Source organism: Alligator mississippiensis, chromosome 6 (assembly GCF_030867095.1).
Source record: "Alligator mississippiensis isolate rAllMis1 chromosome 6, rAllMis1, whole genome shotgun sequence".
NCBI classification, from domain to species: Eukaryota; Metazoa; Chordata; order Crocodylia; family Alligatoridae; genus Alligator; species Alligator mississippiensis.
In genome coordinates this window covers 59,640,049-59,662,351 of record NC_081829.1, presented here as the reverse complement: position 1 = coordinate 59,662,351, position 22,303 = coordinate 59,640,049, and the positions used below count along the sequence as shown (strand labels likewise).

Below are 22,303 nucleotides of genomic sequence, written 5' to 3'. Positions count from 1 at the left end.
CATTTGCTTTTCAGTAACTGCTTATGTGCTCACTTTTTATCCTGTGGTGAAATGAGAGCTAAATAATGATAATTTAGCTCTTCAAATAAAAGGGGGGGCAATTTATTTGTGTTTCTTGCCTTAGGCTTACCATCAACTTGGGAGCAAAGTGGAATTACCATGATTTGGTCATCAGCTTGTCTAGTCTCCATAAGAAACTGATTGGTGGATAAGTAAAGTTTCTAGCAAAGAATCCCCCTAAATGAGTATTGAAATGGTGCACCTATTAGTGTAGGAAGGAGAAGAGTTTGTTTGTTTGTTTGTTTGTTTGTTTGTTTGTTTGTTTGTTTGTTTGTTTGTTTGTTTGTTTGTTTGTTTGTTTGTTTGTTTGTTTGTTTGTTTGTTTGTTTGTTTGTTTGTTTGTTTGTTTGTTTGTTTGTTTGTTTGTTTGTTTGTTTGTTTGTTCGATTGTATCGGTAACTTGTTTGTTGGGTTGGCAGTCCTTGAAAAGTTTGACCTTTGCGAGTTGGACTACAATGGGAATGAGATACGGAATTCTTTGGCTTGGAGGACACCCTGGTTTAAAAGGACAATGAACATTAATGAAAATAAATTGGCTTTGCATTACTGTGCTCACCAGGTCACTCTTATTGTAGTAACTTTTGTCTTTGTATGTTACAGGATGTTACGCCTTCGACTTATTCCTGCAGTAGCGGGACTAACAGTGGTTTTGCGTCGTCATCATGGAATGGTATATCGCACCAGGAGCAGGCACAGACTTATGTTGGCAGCTTTTATAGGAACCACTGCAGCAACAGCAAGTGCTGGACTGTTGTGGAAGAGGTAAGGGGACTTGGATGTCATTACAACTTGTTTCTTGAGTAACGCCTGCTGCTGCTTTCTTTTTAGAGCAATACCCCCAAAGAAACTACTTGGAAATCAATATCACCCTGACCAAAGGAGTAACAGCAAACTTTGTAAGGCAGTTCTTCTGCTACAGTTCCACTCTATGCAAAGGAGAGTGCCTTTTGGGTGGGTACAGTTGGGCTCCACCTTCCAGATGTAACAGTTACGTTCTGTGGGGTTTGGAAGACTGACAGATTTATGACCGAGTCTGTTCTGTGATCACACAGATGTACTTGACATGATCCCTTTGGGGTTTTCAGATGTTGCTGCCCTTTCTTAAGCTATGGTAAGTTTATGGAGCTGTATCACACCCTCCTTCCCTGTAGACTGCAGAGTAGTAGATTCTCTAATGCTGGCACAATCTATCTAAAACATGCTTTCACTTATTTCCCAAAAGTCTTTCCAATATGGATTTATTTAATGAAGTTTCATGCTGTATTGGTTTCTCTCTGACAGTGGTTCGCAACCTCTTTAGACTAGACACCCCTGGATAGATTTGAGGCACCGGTTGAGAAGTGTTGGCTCTTAGTTCTTCACTCTCCTTTTCTCTGTAAGGGGAAAAAAAAAAAATAAAAAATAGTAGAGCGTTCTTTCAGTTACAGAGAACTCAAAGACCACAGCTGTGGATTTATCTCCGGGTTTATCTTGTAGATCGTGTTTGTACACCTAACAGCACTGTGAGGTGCTGTGTGGCACCCTTGAAAGGATCTCAAGGCACCCAGGATTATGTGGCACCCTGGTTGAGAATCACTGCTCTGTGCTTTTCAAGCTAATGTTTTTCAGTGAAAGCTAGCATGGGGCACCTCTCTCAGCAATAAGCTGCAAGTAGGTTTACAGATTAGTTAATGAGCATCAAATATGCCAGTCTTTGTGCCTATGTGACCAGCATAAGATATCATCAAGTATATTGTAACAGTGTCTGGAAGCAAGCAAGGTTAGGTTAACTCCACTTGACTTTGGCACTTTTCTTTCTTCTAGATGAAGTAAGCAATAAGATTTCTTCATCTTAATTAAATGCAAAAGCAGCTTGGTTTCAGTATATTACTGTATGCTCAAACTTGTGACCATGCAATTACTAGGAGTCCAAAGGTGGTGGCATCACTGAGAACTTAGCTTATTTTCATTCCTAATATTTAATGTTGTTTATTACACACTTTATTTCTACTGTGGTAGGTAGGTTGGCCTCCCTTTGCTTTAGTAACCTCCCATAATTTATAATGATGAGATTTCACTTAAGTGTTCCATACTGCTTTCTGGCTATAGGAGGCTACTTAATACAAATGGAAAATGTTGTTAATTAATGTTACCATTCCTATAATTGGCAAGACTTATGCTTGTTAAAAGGAGTTAACAAGAACTAGAAAAAAATCCTGTGATGCATCAGCCTCCTCCGATGTTGTATATTACTATTAATCTCCATTTATATAGTGCCTTTCAATTTGACGGACCCCAAGGCACTTGACAGACTCTAGACACAATCATGCTGTTATCAGTGAGATGGAAGACTTCAGACATTCTTTGACAATAACAAGAATGACTATACCATTACACATTGCTTTCTCTGTCAGGGAAGTGATTAATTTCTCCATTTAAAACTATGCTGAGAATATTTTAATTGGGCAGATCGTAATATCATAAATCAGACTTTTCCCTAGAAAACTAGGATGAACACTTCTACTTTTGTGTAGAGAATGACGCTGAGTTTAAAAAGCAAAACAAAATCCAGTTGTCAAGTCTGTTTTATCTCCTCTGCAGAATGGGTGTTCCAGCAACACAGAGCTGCTTTATTGTTATGCTATAGCATTGGTTCAGTACTGATGTAAGAAAACATTAGATCTTATTCCTCCAACACCTATGTTATGTGGAGACCGCCAAAGAAGTTATGATTGGGCCTGACCTCCTTAACCTGAGAGAGCTGACAAGACCAGATGGAGGTTTTGCAGCAGTATATATGCAGTAGTATGACTTGCAATTCCCTAAGTTAATAATCCTAGACATGTGAACTTGTTTTGACTTTGTTTCCCCCTGTGTCATTTTCTTAACATCCTCACATAGGAGATGATGCCAGATTGGTTTGTAAAGTCATAAGTCTTGGAAATCTTTTAAAGATGTAAATTGCTTCCTATATAACACTTTAAAAGATTTCTGTGTTTTCTACAAGTGTGCTTCAATTATGCTTTTTGTGGTGTTATCTGATGGGTTACTTAAAATTTTCAAATTAGAAAAGAAATTAAGTTGAATAGCCATTAAAATGGCAAGTTGTATTGGTGTAGAAAATGGCTTACATTGATGATTGTTAGCTTTTGAAATATCCAAAGGACTGTTTTTAAATGACATGTATAGACTTTCATGTGTAGTATGACATGTGTATCCACATGCTACAAGGGGTAGCTTGTCCTTTGCACTACAAAGCAGGTCAGCAGCAGGCACTACTGGCATTACGTAGCCAAGGGGCCAGGTGTATTGAGTTCCTTGTAGGAGCTTTGGTCTCTGGAGGTCCCTGAGGACAGCTGAGTGCTGAGAACAAAACAGTAACTGGTTCCCCACCCAGGGACTACCCCCTTTTTGCCATATTACCAGGAGGTGTAGAGCCACTACACACAGTCAGTTTAGACTGTAAAAGGTTTGCCAACTTTGCTTGGCTTCTGGCATGGATCCTTACCTCCTGCATATGTCGGGCTTCTTACGGAGAAGTTTGGAACTACTAGAATTTCTACTGGTAGCTTGTTGAGCTTGTGTGCAGGCTAGAGTACAGCATTGTGCACTGTGGTGCTGATGCAACTGTGGTCCTGGGAAACTGTGTCCTTGAGCTCTGTTACCTGCTCGTGACCACCCATGGCTGCATGGACAATGAAGATTTCATAGATTTTTTTTCATAGACATTAGGGCTGGAAGGGACCTCGGAAGATCATCGAGTCCAGCCCCCTGCCCAAAGGGCAGGAACTCAGCTGGGGTCATAGGATCCCAGTAAGATAAGCATCCAGTTTGCTTTTGAAGGTGTTCAATGTAGGTGCTTGAACCACCTCCGGTGGCAGGCTGTTCCAGACCTTGGGGGCTCGGACAGTAAAGAAATTCTTCCTTATGTCCAGCCTGAAACGATCTTGTAGTAGTTTATGACCATTCGACCTAGTTGTCATCCCTTGGGGCGCTCTGGTGAACAAACGTTCCCCCAGATACTGGTGGTCACCCCTGGTAAACTTATAGGTGGCCATCAGATCACCCCTGAGCCTGCGCTTTTCCAGGCTAAAGAGCACCAGGGCTCTCAGCCTGTCATCGTAGGGTCTGCTTCCCTGACCTCTGATCATGCACGTGGCTCTTCTCTGGACTCTCTCAAGCTTCTCCACATCCTTTTTGAATTGTGGAGCCCAAAACTGGACGCAGTACTCCAGCTGCGGCCTCACTAAGGCCGAGTACAAGGGCAGAATGACGTCCCGGGATTTGCTTGAGAAGCATCCATGGATGCGACCCAGCGTTTTGGTCACTTTACTAGCCGCGGCATCGCACTGCAGGCTCATGTTCATCTTGTGGTCAATGGTGACCTCCAAGTCTCTTTCTTCCATAGTGCTAGCCAACATAGCACTGCTGAGCCTATAAGGATGCTGCGGGTTTTTCTTCCCAAGGTGGAGAACCTTGCATTTATCGGCGTTGAACACCATCAGATTCTCGTCCGCCCACTTGCTGAGCCTGTCCAGGTCAGCCTGGATCACCCGCCTGTCTTCTGGTGTGGATGCTTTGCCCCAAAGTTTGGTGTCATCGGCGAACTTGGCCAGTCCGCTTCTGACTCCAGTGTCCACATCATTAATGAAGATGTTGAACAGTATGGGTCCAAGGATGGAGCCTTGGGGGACCCCACTGGTCACAGGACACCATGATGAGTGACTTCCATCAATTACTTGATGAAGCCACATGTGACACCTTGGAGACTGGGCTGCTCTGGGAACACTTCCAGACTAAATACCGGGACTTCTGGGCATGGAGCATGAGGCACAATTGATGGAAATGTGTTGTCCTGGGGACCTTGGATGATGAGCAGTGGTAGCAGAACATCTGCATGCATATATATATATATATATATATTATACAGGTCCCCACCTCCAAGCATTGAGATAAGGGGAGTGACAGCCCTCTCCCTCTTCCTTCCCCACCAGTTGGTGACTTGCCTTATGTGTTCTTTCCCTGGATCATGAAGCTGTATATGGGCTGCCTGGATATGAAGGAGTATTGTAAATACTGCTTCAGCAGAAGCTGAATGCTGGTGGAGTATGCCATTGAGAATCTCCAAGGTGCACTGGAGGGCCATGGAGGTCCTTCCCACTTAAAGATGTCAGTACTTCCCCTGCTTTGTGTGGGACACAGGCAGAGGCATTAAATTATGTGAGGCCAAGGGAGAGGTTTTCCATTATACCTGGATACAGGAAGCTCAGTGTCTTGAGGCTAGCCATGGTGTGTCTGTACCTGAACCTATGCACCCAGGGTACAACTGCCAGAGCGTGATTGTGAGGAAAATGTTGGGAGACCACCTTCCAGGACTCTTGGACACAGGGTTGTAGGGGGAGGTTATGAGAGAGTAGGAGCTCAAGGAAGTCTCGGGACTTTTTTTATTATTTGTTAAATGGTTGTGTTTATTAAACATTAAGAACAGTAAAAACCAACTCTGAGGCAAATTCCTGAACTGGTTATCAGCACCCAAGCACTGGTTAACGGAACATTTATTGTCTTTGTCACCCTAACCCCTGGGCTGCTGGGGCAGGAGTCCCCCATGGAAGAGTGGGACATAGTCTTTGTGCCGGCTGGGTCAAGGGGAAAGGAGGCAAGGGATGGGGAGAAGTTTCTTTTGGGGATTGCCCCACCAAGCAATAAACCATTAGTGTCCTGCAGTGACAAGATATTAAGTGCCCCATTAATTGGGCTCCTCTGATTACCCAGAATCAAGGGAACTGTCCCCTTGACTGATCAACATGATGTCCCTTCAGTTATCACTCAAATATTTCCCTTCTGGAAAAGGGGAGGGGAAGGGATGGAGTACAGTTTCATGGGGTACTTGGCAGCCATCTGGGTACTCTGGGGACAAACCAGAGATGCCAGCGCTTGCAGTTTCTACCAGCCTACAATCCAGTGCGGTGGGCACTGCCCCAGCTTTGCTGCTTACTTCATCCTGCCCTCCCTGGTACAGGGTGGAGATGCCCAAGTCAGAGGTGGCTGCTATATTTCCAAGTTTATCCTGAACCTCTGGACACCTGTACCACCACCGCCTGGGGCCACACCCTATTCCAGTGGCCTTCCTCCCCAGAGTCATGGTGAGGCCATGGGTCAGTGCTCTCTGACTGCAATGCTGGTGCAGTGGGACTTAAGAGGGACTACTGTGTCTTGGACCCCTTGCTGTCCTTCCTTGCTACTGGGTCTGAAACAGTGGGTGTTGTGGCACCGGGTTGCAGGCAAAGGCTGTGTTGGACTGCTTGAGGGTCCCATGCTGCAAGGGTGAGTTGAAAGCTTTGAACAAACATTTGCCTGGAGTGCCAGGGAGAGGCTTGTTGCCTGCAGTGATGAGAAGACTTGTGGTAGAACTGTGGGGGAGGGGCTTTGCATGGTCAATGTTGGCCATGGCTTGCGAGGCAGAGGCATTGCAGTGGTGAGAGTGCTGTCAGGGCCTGCTGTGAGGTGGAGGACATAGTATCATTGCTCATGGTATCCAGCTCCTCAGTGAGTGTTGTCTTGGAATTGCTGGATACTTAAGATGCTGTGCCTCCAGATTCAAGTCCTGGGACACCATGTACCCCATCTGCTCTGGCTCTACCCACTTCTGGGGGACTGGACAAAGGGCACAGGGTGCCTCCACCCTTGCTGGCTCTTTAGAGGTGCTGGAATCCTAGTCACATTGGCATGCCAACATGATGTCAAAGTTGTGTGCCAGCTTAATGGAGTGGTCCCCCTCAAGAATGTGAGAGCGCTCCTTTATAGTACATGTGGTGGTGACCCTTCATGTGCCAGACACCTGGTTGGCATCCTGGGTTATTTTGTACTGGGCCTTCAGGACTTCAGTTTTGACACTGCTGCCAGTTCTGGTTGTATTCCCAGGCTGACATTTCAGCAGCAAACAAAGCCTGGTTTCTGTGGCTTATCTTCATTGCCTGCTGGATTTCTTTCTCTTTCCTGGAGGGAGAAAAGACTAGTTTGCTCCTGGCTGCTGGCAGCATGCTCTGAACTGGTGTTGCAAGTGACCATGTAAGAGCACACCCATACAGCAGTGCATGGGGCATGTGAGAGGGCTTGGCGTGCCTTCCACTGAGCAGCAAGAGGGTGTAGTGACATAAGAGCTTGGCTCCCTCACCCTGGGGCAGTTGAGTTTCCTGTGAATCAGGAGCAGGGTGAGGAGCTGGAATGCTGAAGGAGCTAGCCAGGCTCTGCAGCGCTGTGTAACTTTAGGTTACATATGGTGTTACAGACTGTCCTACCATGTGTATGATCACTGCTTGTAGCACTGCAAGGGCATGTAGCACTACAAATAAAATGTCTGCCTATGATCTGTTATAACTGTGTTTTTTTGAATGAAATAAAAGAGGAGAACTTCTGTAATTTAGGAAAAAGAACAAAAAACCAAAAGCACAAAACCCCCTAATTCTTTTTAATGCACAGTGATAAATAACATGGTGCTAATTTGTTTTAGTCACTTTTACGAGAATCGCTGTTCAGTTAATGTGTGTTCTTGCTGATGGTTTGGCAAATTTAAAAAAAACCTCAGATGAATGTATTTGGATACAAATATTTGTAATCGTATGTGTTGTGCACCCTTTCCTATCCTTAATGTACCTGAACTAATCATTGTATAATTTAAGTAGTGTGTGCATAATGCATGCAATGGAACAATGCGAGACTGGAGATTTTTTTTTTTTTTAATAGAAAAAGTTTGCTATAAGAGTGTTTTATCATGGTTGAAATGGCAACTTTTATTTTTTACAGTGCAGTGAAATAAGTTAGGACTTGTTCTGTTTCTGTGTACATATGAATTTCCTGTTGGATGTGTGTATGATTAAGGTTTATAGATTTATGTAAGTATATAAGCAATTACACAGTAAATTAAGATTAGTAGGCTCTAAGGGAGTATTTTTAAGTGGGGAACAGTTACAAAGGTTCTTGGCATAAACTTCTGTTAAGGCAATTTAACTTATTGTTGAGATGATATACAATACTTGTTTTTCCTTCGGTTAGTTAAGCAAATGTACTTGCTGTATTACAAAGCGGGAGTCTCCTGAGGGGTTTGAACTCTTCATTGTGCTTCTTTTACCATCATAAAATAGTATGTTGTCTTTGGTATGTGACATGAATAAGGTGTGTGTGGTTTCTAGCATGCCGATTAACCTTGGATGTTCTAAACTTGGAGCCATGGTACTTTGTTTGTTAAATGAGACACTCACATTAGTGTCTTTTCAGTATATTGTCAGTTGTAACGTCATTTTAAAATGCCATTGTGTGTTGAGGTTAGGTTTTGTTGTTGTTTTTGTTTGTTTTGTTTTTTAAATGATGGCACAAAACATGTAATGTGCAAGCTGTCATATCCTGAAGGATTTTGAGAGCTCAGAATTTCCTCCTTCCATAACCCTGAAAATGTTCAGTCTTCTAGAGATTAAAAATGGAAAGGTATTTAAGAGCCTGTTGTTGGCTTGATGTAGCTGTCATTGTCAGACTTGGATCTCTAACGTGACACTTGATCCTTTTCCTCTTTGGCAATCCCTCGCAGTCGAGAATGATTGTCTTCCATGATTGTCTTACCTGTGTGTCAGTCTTCAGGACAGTAGAAACTTGTGTACATTTGGAGGTCATTCTACATTACTGAAGGGGTGGGAAAGGGAAGGACTGCCTGGAATTTGAAAGTAGCTCTACAATTGCATATTTGGAGATGGTCTTTGCTAGCTCTGCAGTTATGCTGTGCTTACATTATATCATGACCTTGTTTCCTATACATGGGGGATAAATTAAATTAAATGCAGTCATTTCAGGATCCCTTCACCCAATATGAATTTCTGCATACTGGAGTGTAAAAGCAAATCCTTTGGCAGGTTTTTTTTCCTCCCCATGGTGGGTAAGGAATAGCTCATACTTCAGTGTCTAGATCAGGGGTAGATTACCTCTGGGTACCAGTGTATGGCATGTGGAGGTATTTTTCTTGGCATGAATGCCTCAGGGCACATGGCAGGAAAGGGGCTGAGGCTGTGCTGCCACATCAAGGATTGGGCCCCTCGCTGGTCCCCTGCTGTCTGCCTTGGGACACCAATATCTTACAAGTCAAGGATGCAGGTGTTTGTTGGTACTGTTGAAAGATGTTGCCAACCCCTGGTCTAGATCCTGTCCCCAACATAAAATAAAATAAATTGTCTACTGAGATGACTGGAGACCAGGTATTTTTAGGTGAATAGTCCTGAACAAAGAATAAGTTTGATTCATCAAATGGAAATAGCTGTTGACACAATTCAAAGATTTAGTCTTTTTCATACAAAAATCTCATTGGCTCTTCAAAAATATAGTTAAATATACCGTGAGACAGAATAGCCTAATGCTTGTTAAAAACAGCAGTTGTTAATCTCACGTAAAGAAATGGATGTCTTGGATATAGCTAGTACGTGTTTCAAGTGGTATTCTTTGGCTAATTTGTGAGATGGTAACATGGGCTTTAAGCACTTCTTTTCTCCCATATCACAAAATGGAATGTGAGAGGTAGGAAACACTGGTTGGTATCAGTACTGCTTATCCTTTATGGCAGGGGAGGGAGGGCAAATACAGCCTGCAGGCTGGATCTGGCCTGCCAACTAATTGAATCCAACTGCAGGGTATGCCTGCTAGTTGATTGGATCTGGACTGCAGTGCTCTGCATGGGGCCAAGCAACGTCTGGGCAACCTGTGCCATGCTCTTCACCTTTGCCTCCTGTGCACACAATTTACTGGCAGGGCTGCTTCTGGTGCAGCTGCAATTGCCTGGGTGCTGCTTAACTCCCCTTGCCTCCAGCAGCAGCTCCTCCTGTTCCTGCCCCACTGCTCCAGGCAGGGAGGAAGCTTCAGCCAGACGGCTCCAGCTGGGAGTTAAAGCTGGAGTCTGAGCTCACCTGCTGGTGCAGGATCCACCTGGCTGAGGGTTTGTCCCTGACTGGAGCAGCACAGCAGGGGTAGGAGAAGGTGGAGGACTAGGGATGAGGGGAGTTGAGCAGCACTTGGGTAACTGCAGCTGCACTGGGACCCACTAGTAAGCTGTGTGCACTGGCCAGGACTGGTGCTGATGGATGTGGGCAGGAGCAGGTAGGGCTCATTCCCTGTGGGCCTCACTGCCCAGGCCGAGCGCTGCTCCTCCTACCCCCTTGTCTTCCCCTCACTTCTGGGCCAGCTCCCCAGGACCTCGTGCTGAGGCAGCACCTGCCTTCCTCGCTCTCTCTGTCTCTGTCTCTGTCTCTCTCTTCCCCCCCCCCCCAGGTATGAGATTGTGGGACAGTGCAGGGCTGAGGGGGTAGAGCTGTGATCTCTTGAACACTGTTCCCTGCCTGCCTGCAGCCCTATCCCACATGGGGAGTTTTGGTGAGTTGTTGCAGGGGGATGAGGGGGAAAGTTGACCCAGCTTGTGACAACTCGTCAAAACTGCTTATGTGGTCCCCAGGCCCAAATAATAACCCGCGCCTGCTCAACAGTAAAAATTTGGTACAAAAATATGGTTTCTATATAGCATAAATGGAAGTGGTAATTATAATGCTATTAAAGTTTCACTGAATAGTCTTAGGTGGGTGTCTTTAGTATAAAGGAAGTGGTAAAAGTCATCGTCTGAAAATTCCATTCACTCCACTGATGAATGGGAAACTGTCTTGGTAGTAGAACCATATTCTACTTACCAAATTGTACAAAACAAAACAAAACATTTTAAAACAGGTTTTTAGTCATGATCATAAATAATCTTAACAAAAATGAGCTAAAGCAGAGATGTCTTCCTGAGTGTGTAGACTTCTACCGTTGTTCCTTGGCAGCATGATAAAAACAATCTTGACTTTGGTAGAGGTTGGTATTTTGAACCTTGGGTGCAGAAGCGAAACTGACAAATTGCCCAAACTGTCAGCTTCATTCAGCTTTTGCTTGAAGTAATATAACAGCAACACTAAAGGCAAATACCAGAAGAAAAGGACCCAAAGATGGATTTGGGAAGGGATAAAAAAATAAAACCAACAAAAATAAACCCAGTAGTAAATATGGTTGGGAGGACTGGAGAGATTTTTTTTTTTCTAAAAGTTAAGGGTGTAATGGGGTCTTCAGAATCTGCTAGTTTCTCAGTAGCAGGTACCAGACATTGTTCTGTAATGACTACTTTGGTAACAGGTTTTTAGGATTACCCCAGTGCATCTCTCCCATTCCCAGCTAAACATCTCAGCTTTAGTTTCTTTTTAGCTTTGCTGTAACTAAATATACAGAGAAGGTATGTAATTCTTAGGGGTTTACCCAACTTTAAGAGGTAGCCATCCAATTTCACAGGCAGATTGCAAGGCCGGTTGCCATTTTCACAAGCTGATCACTCCCCACTCCAACACGCGCACCTCCTGAGGGGCCCCAGCGGTCCTGTCCTGCCCCTCCCCACAGATTGCCAGGTAGCCCAAAACCGCAGCTTAATTGTTTAATAATGTTTCCCTCAATGTCTTCTGTGGGCTTAATCGGCCATTTATTGACACGTTATTAAGCAATCTATGCATTTAGTTAAACTGTAAACTGAAATGTGTTATGAAATTAAAGCTATACACAACATGAATTGTAACTAATACTATAACTATGCTTGAGTCAACTGTGTTTTACTATATCCTTTAATAAATGTTAACCTTGACAGGCAATTCATGCTAGCTGTTAAATTCTAACATGCTGCATCTAGCCGCAATAGCTGCAGATGTTTTCTGTTTGTGGGGTGAGCACTTGCCCATACACTGAGATGGTATGCTCGGTGTCCACTGAGTTTGTTGGAATGGTGAGGCAGTGTCTTGCCAGGGCAGAGATATGGAAACCAGTCACAGACAGAGTCCCAAAATACAGGTGCAGGCACAGGCTTTTAGCAGTCTTTGACAAAGTTCATGTAAGCAGCACATTTTGTTGTCATGTTCTTTCTGCTGTCCAGGAATTGATTTCAGTAGCTGAGGGTCATGACTCAGAACAGGCACCTGGTTAGGGTCCAAAGTGGAACAGCACTAAGGAAGGAGGCAGCTGGTTGTCTGAGCTGTGGTGGCAGTACTGGTTCAGCTTCACAGCTATGGCCTGGAACAAGTCCTTTCACTGGTTTTCATGAGGACAGCTTGACAATTCTTATGATGCCCTGTCTTTGACTCAACTTTATCAAATCCATCAGTTGCTTGTGTCTGTGGTGGGTCATAGTTCACAAATACTAATACTGCATATGCTTGGCATGGTAACAGTCTGTGTTGACCCACAAATTCCATCTTGTGAGCGCAGGCTGTAGTGACAGTGGCACGCAAGTCCCCACTTTGACTGGTGACAGACTCCCTGTAATGGGCCTTTATGGTCTGTACGGTGCTTGAAGGAGGACACAAAGCTATCTATACTGGGGAACTCCATGTGCCAGATGTCACTTCCTAAAGACAAAATGTGTGCATTGCAGATGACATGAACTGAATAGGGCAGCATTTCTTGGAGTGTATCATAGGAAGCTGCGCACATGTACAATGTCGGACAGGAATGCTGAGATCTTGTTAAATTCTAAGCCATAGTTGACAGTTGCCTTTAGTATGGCCTGAGACATAGTAGAAAAATTGAACATGAGGTATACTGGCTCTCCTTGAAATGCAGGCAGGTCCCAGTCTTTCCAACTCCCAGGTACAAATAAAAATGTACAGCCCGTAGTTATCTTGAAGGTTGATGGCTTTATTGGCCACAGTGGAGAAGGATTTATACTCTCCCAGTGCAATTTTTGTGAGCTGTACATGTGAAGCGATCACTAAAGGGAGATAGTGTTGGTGAAACTTGTTGGCACATGGAAAACTTCCAATATTTGGCATGGGTTTTGTTCAGGTAGTCCTTTAAATTAGGGTGATTGAGTTTCTCCAGTGGGATGTTCGTCACCACAAAAACGTCCATGAGGGAAAATGCTGCCTGTCGCCTTGCCAAGCTGCTTTCCATGATCCTTTTGAAAAGTGAAGACATGGTCTCTTGTTTCTTGCTCTGACCTTCAGCCTCTGCAGCAGCCTTTTGCTTCATGTGCACCTTGGACTCTAAGGACATGTCCGCACATGCGCTTGCAGCAGCTCAAATAGAAGCAGTGCAAATTTGAGCCGGGGCTTTTTGCCTCAGTGCATATGCTTGGACATGCACTTTGTGTGGAGCAAACTGTGCCACTTGGGGCAAAATAACCCTGCCTGGCTCCTCCCAGATCTGCAGCCAGGGGCAGCTAGAGCCTGGCAAGCATCTGTGCTGTCCCCAGCAGTATAAAAATCTGCCCTGTCCTGGCCCCATGCATACAAAAAGCTGCCCTGGTAAGCAGCTTGGGGCTACTAGCTCTCTGGAGCTTCTGGGGCTTGGCCACTTGGTACCTGGGGACGCTGGCCCTTGTGCCAGCTGGACTGCTGCAGCAGCATCCCAAATCCATTTTTAAAATACCCCAAAATCCATGTTCTTCCACATTTAAAACAAAAAACACACACACACACACACACACACACACACACACACACACACACACACACACACACACACACACACACACACACCCCCCCCCCCGAGAGAGAGACAGTGATTTTGGGTAATGCTTTATTGGTATATTTACAATGTTAAACCAATTTTAGATGCCTACCAGTGTTTCTATCATCATGAAAAAATAAATTCTAAATACCTATATGTGTTTGAAGAAAACCAAGAAGCACACATCATACATGATGGGTGTGTGATGGGGGATGTGGTGTTTGTAGAAAGGGGGTGATAAGAGGTATAGGGGAAGATGGGTGGGTGGATATGGAAGGATGTGGGTTGTTCTGTGGGTAGGAGTGGGGAAATTGCTGGGGGCACTGTGGGTGTCAGGGATCTTGTGTGGGGGCTGCTCAGGAGGGGTGGGTCCCCCAGCCCCTACAGGGTGCAGACCCCCCAGCACATGGAATACCTCCCCCCTGCCCAGGGTCCCAGCTCCACCCTGGAGGGCCACAGCCCTTATCCACCATAAGGTCCCAGACCCCCTGCCCAGGGCCCATAATTAACCTTTAACAGCAGCAGCGGGGGGACCATGCACTGAGCCCAGCCTGGTTCTGCCAGCCCTGGGGCAGCTCTTGCTGCCCAGCCAGGCTGGCCGTGTGGCAGCAGGACCTGGTGCGGCACGTGGGGACCACGTGCCAGGCCCAGCCGGGTCCTGGGCCCCCTCTGCAGCACATCTGGGCTGGGCCCATGGTGACAGGACCTAGTGCAGCATGTGGGGACCACATGCCAGGCCCAGCCGGGTCCTGGGTCCCCTCTGCAGCCCAGCCGGGCTGGGCCCAGATCCCGGAGGCTTGCTAGTCCAGGTTTGCACCGGAGTGGGTCGCATGGCTCCAGGAGACGCGCATAGGACCTGCACCTCCTGGAGCCCTGTGACCTGCTCTTGTGCAAGGCCAGACTAGTGAGCCACATAGGGCTAGGCCAGGTCCTCACCCCCCCCCCTCCCCCGGGCAGGCACAGGGGGCAGAGGCGGGAGCGGTCCCTGCACATCAGGCCGGGGAACATGAGCTGCTTGGGGCTGGCAGGACGCAACTCAGCTCCGTGCAGTCCCCACACGCTGGGCTGGGCCTAGGAGCACGAGCTGGGGAGCATGTGGGGACTGTGTGGAGCCGAGCTGCATCCTGCCGGCCCCAGATGGCTCGTGTTCCCCTGACGGGCCGGCGTGCAGGGACTGTGCGGAGCCAAGCCAGGTCCTGCTGGCCCTAGGGCTGCTCGTGCCACCTGCCTGCCAGGCTGCACAAGCAGTCCCAGGGCCAGTAGGACCCGGTTTGGCTCCACGCAGTCCCCACGCACCAGGACAGGTTCTGCAGCTATAGGAAGGGCCCGGCCGCGGCAGGACCCGGTGCGGCACACGGGAACCGTATGCTGCATCAGCTTCTGTCAGCATAGGCTGGGCCCCAGAGCCGGCTCCTGCCTCTGCCTCCTGTGCCTGTGGGGGTGGGGTGAGGACCTGGCCCAGCCCCATGTGACTTGCTAGTCTGGCCTTGCACCAGAGTGGGTCACAGGGCTCCGGGAGGTGCGGCTCCTGTGTGTGCCTCCCGGAGCCGTGCGACCCGCTCCAGTGCAAAGCTGGACTAGCGAGCCTCGGGGATCTGGACCAGGGACATCCCCCACCCCCCGCCACTCTCCAAACCTCCCCCAACATCCCCCTGCTACCCCTCACCCCCCTTGATACCCATGAAACTCCGCCACCCCCAAACTTACCTTGGCCAAAACCAGAGCGTCTCTTTTGGCAGACTGGGTCCAGGCACAGTCTTGAACTGTGTCTTGCTCCACTCTATTGCGGAGTGTTTGTTTGTTTGTTTGTTTGTTTGTTTATTTATTTAAGACCCCTGGATCCAGGGGTCTAATTTTCTCCCTGTGCTGCAACATTTTTTCGTTCCCGCATGTGCCTGTTGCCCTGCTTCAAAGGTTTTCTTAGATGCATCCAGAGTCGCACTGCAGGCAGTACAGAACAGGCTGCCTACATCTGTGTGCAAAGTCCCTGCTAGGATGTAAATATCATTTTAAAAATTATTCATTTAACTTCCTGTAATTATATCAGTTAAACTGTTAATGGATAACAGTGGCTCGCATGCAACTGCTGCTGGAAGCTGCTCCCAGGCTCCTTTTGAGTGGGGGGAAGACATGGTGGCAAACCCAGCCAGATAGCACAGCCTGAGTGAAGCCGGTGCTGGGAGGGAGGGAGCACCTGTGAACGAACAGCTAATTGCTGAATTGATGAGTCATCGAAACCAAATAAGAATCAGGGGCATTGATGCAGTAACCTAAATTAATTAATTAAAAATAAATTGTGATTCAGTCATTGGCTCATTTTAAGTGATACAGGTAAATGGTAACTATTAAACCTTATAGTTTGGGGCCAGGTTAATATTATAAACTTCAATTTATATCCAATTTTTATATACATTTTTAATTCCTGTTTATAATTCTAAAAAATTATTTCTCAAATATTAATTCATTGCCAAACATTGTAGATTTCTTCTTAGCCCAATTAATCTCCACTGTGAAATTCTTTCCTACAGGCAGTGGAAATCTGAAATTCCTTAATGTTGAATTTTTCATGAGGTTTTTGTCACTAAACAGCCCTACTCCTAAATTAAATATAAATGCCTGACTAATTCTAGCTGTTTTCCTTTCTTGCTGTACAAAGCAGACAGTTTTTTTTTTATAGCAGGAGGAAATACACTTGATCACAAAACTTACCAGGAACATATGGCTATCACTATTCAGATTAATTATCCATTAAATAAAACTAGTTGGGATAATACACTTGTCACAAGCAAAATGAGAAGTTTTGCTGATTGTGCTGCACTGATAACTCCTCAAAGTTCATTATATTTATCATCTTTCTCACAGCTTTAAAAGACTTCTGCACACTGATAAAGAATGACTGAACAAGTTATATTGTAACAAAATCTATGCACCCTTTTGGAATAAAGCTTACTCATGAAGTAACTGTCTTTTTTGGAATGAATACCACTAAAAAAAAAATACCAATATCTGTTGGAATTGAGGAATGGTTAATAAGAAGCCTACTGCAATGGTTTAACATTGTTGTAACTAAGTCCTGGAGCGAAGTAATACAGTTGTACATACGTCTTTCATCATGGGGTCTCTGAAGAAGTCCCCTGGCGTTCTGGTATTTTCTTAAAGTCTTGAAAATATGATCGGGATCACAAATAAGTCCTGTATTTTGGTTCAGGTTTAGGGAACTTACTGTTTCAATTCTCTGGGTCTTAAGTGTCACTTAATGCTTTATGTGTCTTATAAACAGCGTGGATGCTTTCCAGTGGGTGATTTTAACACCTGTAGCTGCTAAGAATGGTAATCATTGTCTGTAACCTAGAAATTAAAAATAAAATCTGGCATTTATGTGGCATTCAGCTGAAATACAATTGAAACTTATTTTACAGAGGAGAAAAAGTTAAACTGATCTTTTTCTTTTCTGTATTTTAACTGGAAACTCTTCGCATTTCTTAATACTATAAAATTTATACTGTATAGTTATATTACAAATCAATAACTGGACCCTCCAGTACATCTCATTCAGATTTGAAGTCTCCCATCATACACGTTTATTCCCTAGATGGTATAGATAAGTGTTTTAAGGGGCTTGTCACCCTGGTTAAGTATACGGAGTCAAAAAGCCCGATTCACTCTTCACAGTTCAGACAAATCTGCATAGACTGAACCCATAAACAAGTGAACATATGTTCACTTGTTTATTCTGGAAGTACAGCCATATGCCTGCAATAGCCCAGGCCAGATGCTGGGGGCCCCTAGAGCAGGGGTGTCCAACCTTTTTGAATGTGGGACCGGATCATGAACTTTTTATCACCCAGTGGGCTGGCGAGCCATATTCAAAGACCTCACAGGAAGTGGTATCACATCAGGAAGTGATGTCACGTGACCTTTGACAACAGTGAAGTTGTAGGAAGTGACCATGAAATGGATCTGGAAATGTGGTTTAAAATCCAAAATAAAAACAATATTAAAGCAAGAATGAAATAATACCAAACACTTGCCTAAAATAAACACTTTTTAGCTTCTACTCACTTCTCAATGAATGAAAGAAGCATAATTAATGCAAGTCGACAGATCAAATGTGGAAAAGATATCAGCCAGAGTAGAAACAAATCAAAGCAACAAAATATGGGCATTTTTGAGAATAATCTTCAGGAAGATTTACTTTTATTGAATTAATAACTAGTTATGACTAAAGGTTACATAATAAAACCCCAGTTCTATTCATTTATTTATTTGGTTTTAAATGTTGACTATAATTTAAATAGCAACATCAGAAGGGCTTGTCAGCATCATCCAATCTTAAAATAAATTGCCCTTTTCTACACAGAGATTGATGGCAACATGAAACTTGACTGCTAGGGAAGCCCATCCAAAGATAAAAAAATATTTATTCCGTCAAAACTGAAGTAAAGTAGACAAGCTGTTTCTAAACTGAGACTTTTTAGAAAATATCAGTCACAGCAGTTACATTTCTATTACTTCCAGGAAGATCTTTCTTTACTAATGAAGAAGAAGAAACCATTAAAACTGTTTGAGCCATTTATCCAGCAGGGGAAGAGGAATGCATCCCTGTTCTGCCATTTTGACAAGTCCCTTGTTAGATCGATAAAACTGCCTTCCTGAAACTCTGCAAGTTGATCATTTATTGAGAGAATCCAGTTCCTGGCAGGACCAGCCCTGATAACTGCCACCAAATTAATCAAATCTTGTTAGATACGGTGGGAAACTAATCTATTTACAAACAACCGCAGCCCACCTACATAAAAAGCATGAAGTTAACACATGAACAAAGTACCACATTTACTGTCAGATACACAGAGTAGAAAAAATATAAAATGAGTGTTCTGTACTAGGCATTTTGAAAACCTTCTCCCCCCAAAAAAGAAAAGAAGTCTCTAGGTAGGAACATAAGGTAGTTTAGAAATGTAATTCTAAATATCTGTACTTCTATATGGTTGGATTTTTTCAACCTTAATTCTAACCCACTCCTTAACCTACATCCGGAATTTTGATTTCAACCAAAGGTATCAAAATACTGAAATCTAGTCAGATACCAAGTATAAAACATGGTTGCTTGCTGGTCCACAGGATGCTGGTCACTTCTGGTCCACGGTTTGACAGTCTGTGGTCACTTCCAGTCCAAAAAAAGTTGGGAACCACTGCTCTAGAGATTAGGCTTCCCAATCTGCCAGGCTGTGGGTCTCAGCCTGCCTGGCATAGCTGCTCACCCTTGTCTGCCACCTGCTCAGCAGAGCATAAGTGGGGACAGACACAGGTGATCAGAACCCGCCAGCTGGGCCGAGCCACATGTCCGCTCTCTGCCACCAGAGTGGACGCCCAAGGTCAGCTGAATCCTCACCCCTTCCCATATAAACCCTTGACCCAGAAGAGGAACTGTCCGGGAAACAAGGTTTGATCCAGATTCAGGCTGCTGCATCATTGGCTTATGCTGCTGCTGGCTTCCTGACACTCTCCAGATACCTGACCCAATTTACCCATGGACTCAGAGTGGGGGCTGGGACCTAGAGGTGGGGGGCAGCAAGTCGGGAGTGAGGGGCTCCAGCAAGGCCAGGGCGCTGTTTTCTACTTAAACTATTTACTGGGTTGGAACTGGCCATCAGTGTTTACAAATGGGTCCTGGTACAAGAAAAGTTGAAAACTACTGTCCTAGAGAACCTAGCTCCTTCCTCCCTCTCCCTGAAGAGGTTTCTGACAAAGTGAGCCAGCAATATTCAAGAGTAGTGGATGTCACCCTATATTAACCCAAGCAGGTAAAAAATGGTAACAACTTTTGACCACTGCCAACCAGACCTAGCCTCCCCCTAATTATCTGCAAAGGAAGAGCACTAAGTCTCACTACCAGTTCCCTGAACCATTCCCCCACCTCCATAAAAGCATTCATAATAAACCACTGCCATGACCAGAAGCATGGACTGAATTTCTACATACAGGTCATTGCTATTAGCCTCTGCAACCGTGTGTTACTGGGGGACAAGAGCTGTGAAGAAGTGCCAGATTGATACATCAGCCCCAAGCCTACTCAACTGGACAGCATGGCTAAAGGAAGGCACTTTAAAAAGAAATGCCCAGCCTCTGCAGACTCCATGTTGTGATGTGCAGCAGTTGCATGCCCTGGCAGCTAGTGACTGCATGCCAATTAGCCAACAGAACAAGACTCCTGGGTCTTTTGAACCTGAGATGGGCTCTTCTCCCAAGTATTTGGTAAGAATCCTGTCCTCTCTCTACCTTCTAGCACTACAGCCAGCAACCTTTTCAAGCCACAGGATGAAACAATCCAGCTCCGATCCGATGTGGCTCAGGTAGCTTCAGCGGTGAGGGGGTTTTCTGTGCGTCCACACCAGGTCTAGAGAGGCAGAGGCACTGTCTGTGCCACTGTCACTTCTCCCAGCCCTGCCACTCCATGGCTAGGGCACAGGTACAGCTTCCTGCCAGTGAGGAGCTGTGCTGGGGCCAGGCAGCTGGAAACTGCATTCATATCGCCAAGGAGGCGGCTGGAAGTAGAGCGCCTCTGGGCTGGGCTCCTCCTGCCTCCTGCGCAGCCAGGCTCTGGCAACCGCACGCCCTGCAGGCCTGGCCCCGAGGCGCCCCCAGCTCCACGTGGGGCCTTACCTGGTGCCTCTGTCCACCACACACACGGGCAGGGTGCGGGCCATGCTGCAGCTCTTCCAGCCACGTGCCGGGGGCAAGAGGTCGAGCCAGAGGAGAAGTTGCAGGTGCTTCCCAGCTCATCCAGTCAGGCATGGCTGGAGCAGCCCCGCGCCGCACAGCCCTTGGGGACCCGGCTCACATGATGAGCCCGGCCCTGCTGGGGTAAGCAGCTCCCCTCCCCTCGCTGCCAGTGGGGGCCCACGGGCTGGCCCTGCCCACCTTGCCTTGCCGCCACCACCACCGCGGAGCGCAGAGCAGGTGCCAGGACTCCTCTCCTGTCCCGAGTGAGGGGACTCGGGCCAGAGAAAATGGCTTGGTGGGCCGCATGGTGGACAAGCCTGCTCTAGGGCATGCCTCCCTGCTTGACTGGAGCAGACAGTTTGGGCCAAGGCTAGCCCTCCCACCCTATGAAGTGGGGTGTGGTGGGGAGGTGCAAAGCATCTTGGGTTGCTGGGGGACTATGAGTTAACTTGAACCTGGAGGGGATCTGGGACAGAAGTTCAATAAACTGATTTATCTAAAATCAGTTAAGTCTGATACTACATCCATCTAGGTTTATCTTAAAACGGTTTTAGCCACTTTGAAAGTGGTTTATGTGACCTGAAAATCTTTTGCATTTACATATTTGAATGAATTTTTGATCGCTTATGCCAGTTTATGTGTAACTTAAGTCCCTAGCCCCTGTTATCTAGAGTGATTTGGTGGGTTTTTGCAGACATCAATTAATTTTACATTTTGTTTGATCTGTTAGCATGCCACTCCCTAAGCATTTTAGTTAATTTGTCTGAGAGTTATGACTTGCAAATAAACAATGTCATTTTTGAAAGCATGCCATTCTCTCTTCCTTTGCTCACTAAATGCTTCCTAAAAAAGTACCATTGGAGACTTTAGCATTCCATTCATGTACATCTTCCCACCAGACTTCAGCAATATCAGACTAAATGTATGCTCATTAATGGGCAATTCTGATTTCTGTCATTTGTTACTTAGACTCTTGGCATTGGTGAAAAGTCAATTAAAGACCTATTTTCTTTTCATGGCTTTTGGTTGGTTAGTTTTATTCTTGACATCTTGACATCTTATTTTTTTTTTGTGCTAATTAGTTATGCATCTCATGCTCCAGACTATCCAGACTAGTAAAACCAGCCAAGACCTCTAGAAGACTTGTTCCCAGTATTCCAAGGTGAGGACTTTTGAGCCTTGTCTCACCATCACAGGAGGTGAATCAATGTTTCACAGTACAGGCAGTCCTCAGACTTATGATGCAATTGGTTCCTGAAAATCATGTCTTAAGTTAAAACATTGTAACTCGGAACCAATTCTCCCATAGGGACAATGTTATAAATGGGAGATTGGCTTCTTTACCACACTCGATGCAGCTGCCTCCAGCTATAAGTCTGTTGTGATTTGGGGGGGCGCAGATCAACACCCCTGCAGTGAGGGAGGGGTTGGGGAGTGGGGGTTAGGACAGGGCCTAGGGCAAGGGCTGCCCAGCTGGGGGAGGTGGGGCACAGGGAAGGGTTGGGCGGCTCCTGCCTCTGCGGGCTGCTGGTCCAGGAGCTGCTTGTCTGGCGGTTCTTGCCGCTGCTCCCTCCACCAGCCCGGAGGGGCATGGCGCAGAGGGGGCTGTACGCCCCTGGATCTACATGGGGTGGGCAGGGCCAGGGCTGCGCCATGCTGTGTTCTGGGTAGTTGGGGGAAGGCACTGGGAGTGGGGGCTATGCCCTCCTGCTTGCCCTGCCAGGGTGGGGCAGAGTTGCTGCGTTGCCTATGGACAAGTGGCGTGCAACAGCTGGAGCCGCCTCAGCCTCCCTGCGCCTCCTGGATGAGCTGCAGCTTTGTCCTGCTTGCCCTGGCTGGGTGAGCAGCAGGGCATGGCAGCGGTATGTGCCCCTGGATAGGGGCAGGGCGGGTGCAGTCTATGGGGGAGGCTGTAGTCACCCTAAAATTCACTGTAGCACCTGCTGCCCGCACAGAGCACTGCCCCAGGCCTGCCTGCCTCACGCAGATCTGGGGG

General features: G+C 46.1%; 1 protein-coding gene across 3 annotated transcripts in view; it reads left to right on the top strand.

Annotated features, from left to right (window-relative positions):
- The window catches only part of MICU1 (mitochondrial calcium uptake 1), a 239,657-nt gene that overhangs the window by 25,764 nt on the left and 191,590 nt on the right, over positions 1-22,303 (top strand). For all 3 annotated transcript variants that reach the window (XR_002089378.2, XM_006265068.3, XM_019484315.1), the window contains exon 2: positions 661-822. Coding sequence is in view for 2 of the 3 variants with exons in the window: in XM_006265068.3 (XP_006265130.2) it covers positions 661-822 (162 nt within the window). In the remaining variant the exon portion in view is untranslated. The remainder of the gene's footprint in view (positions 1-660; positions 823-22,303) is intronic.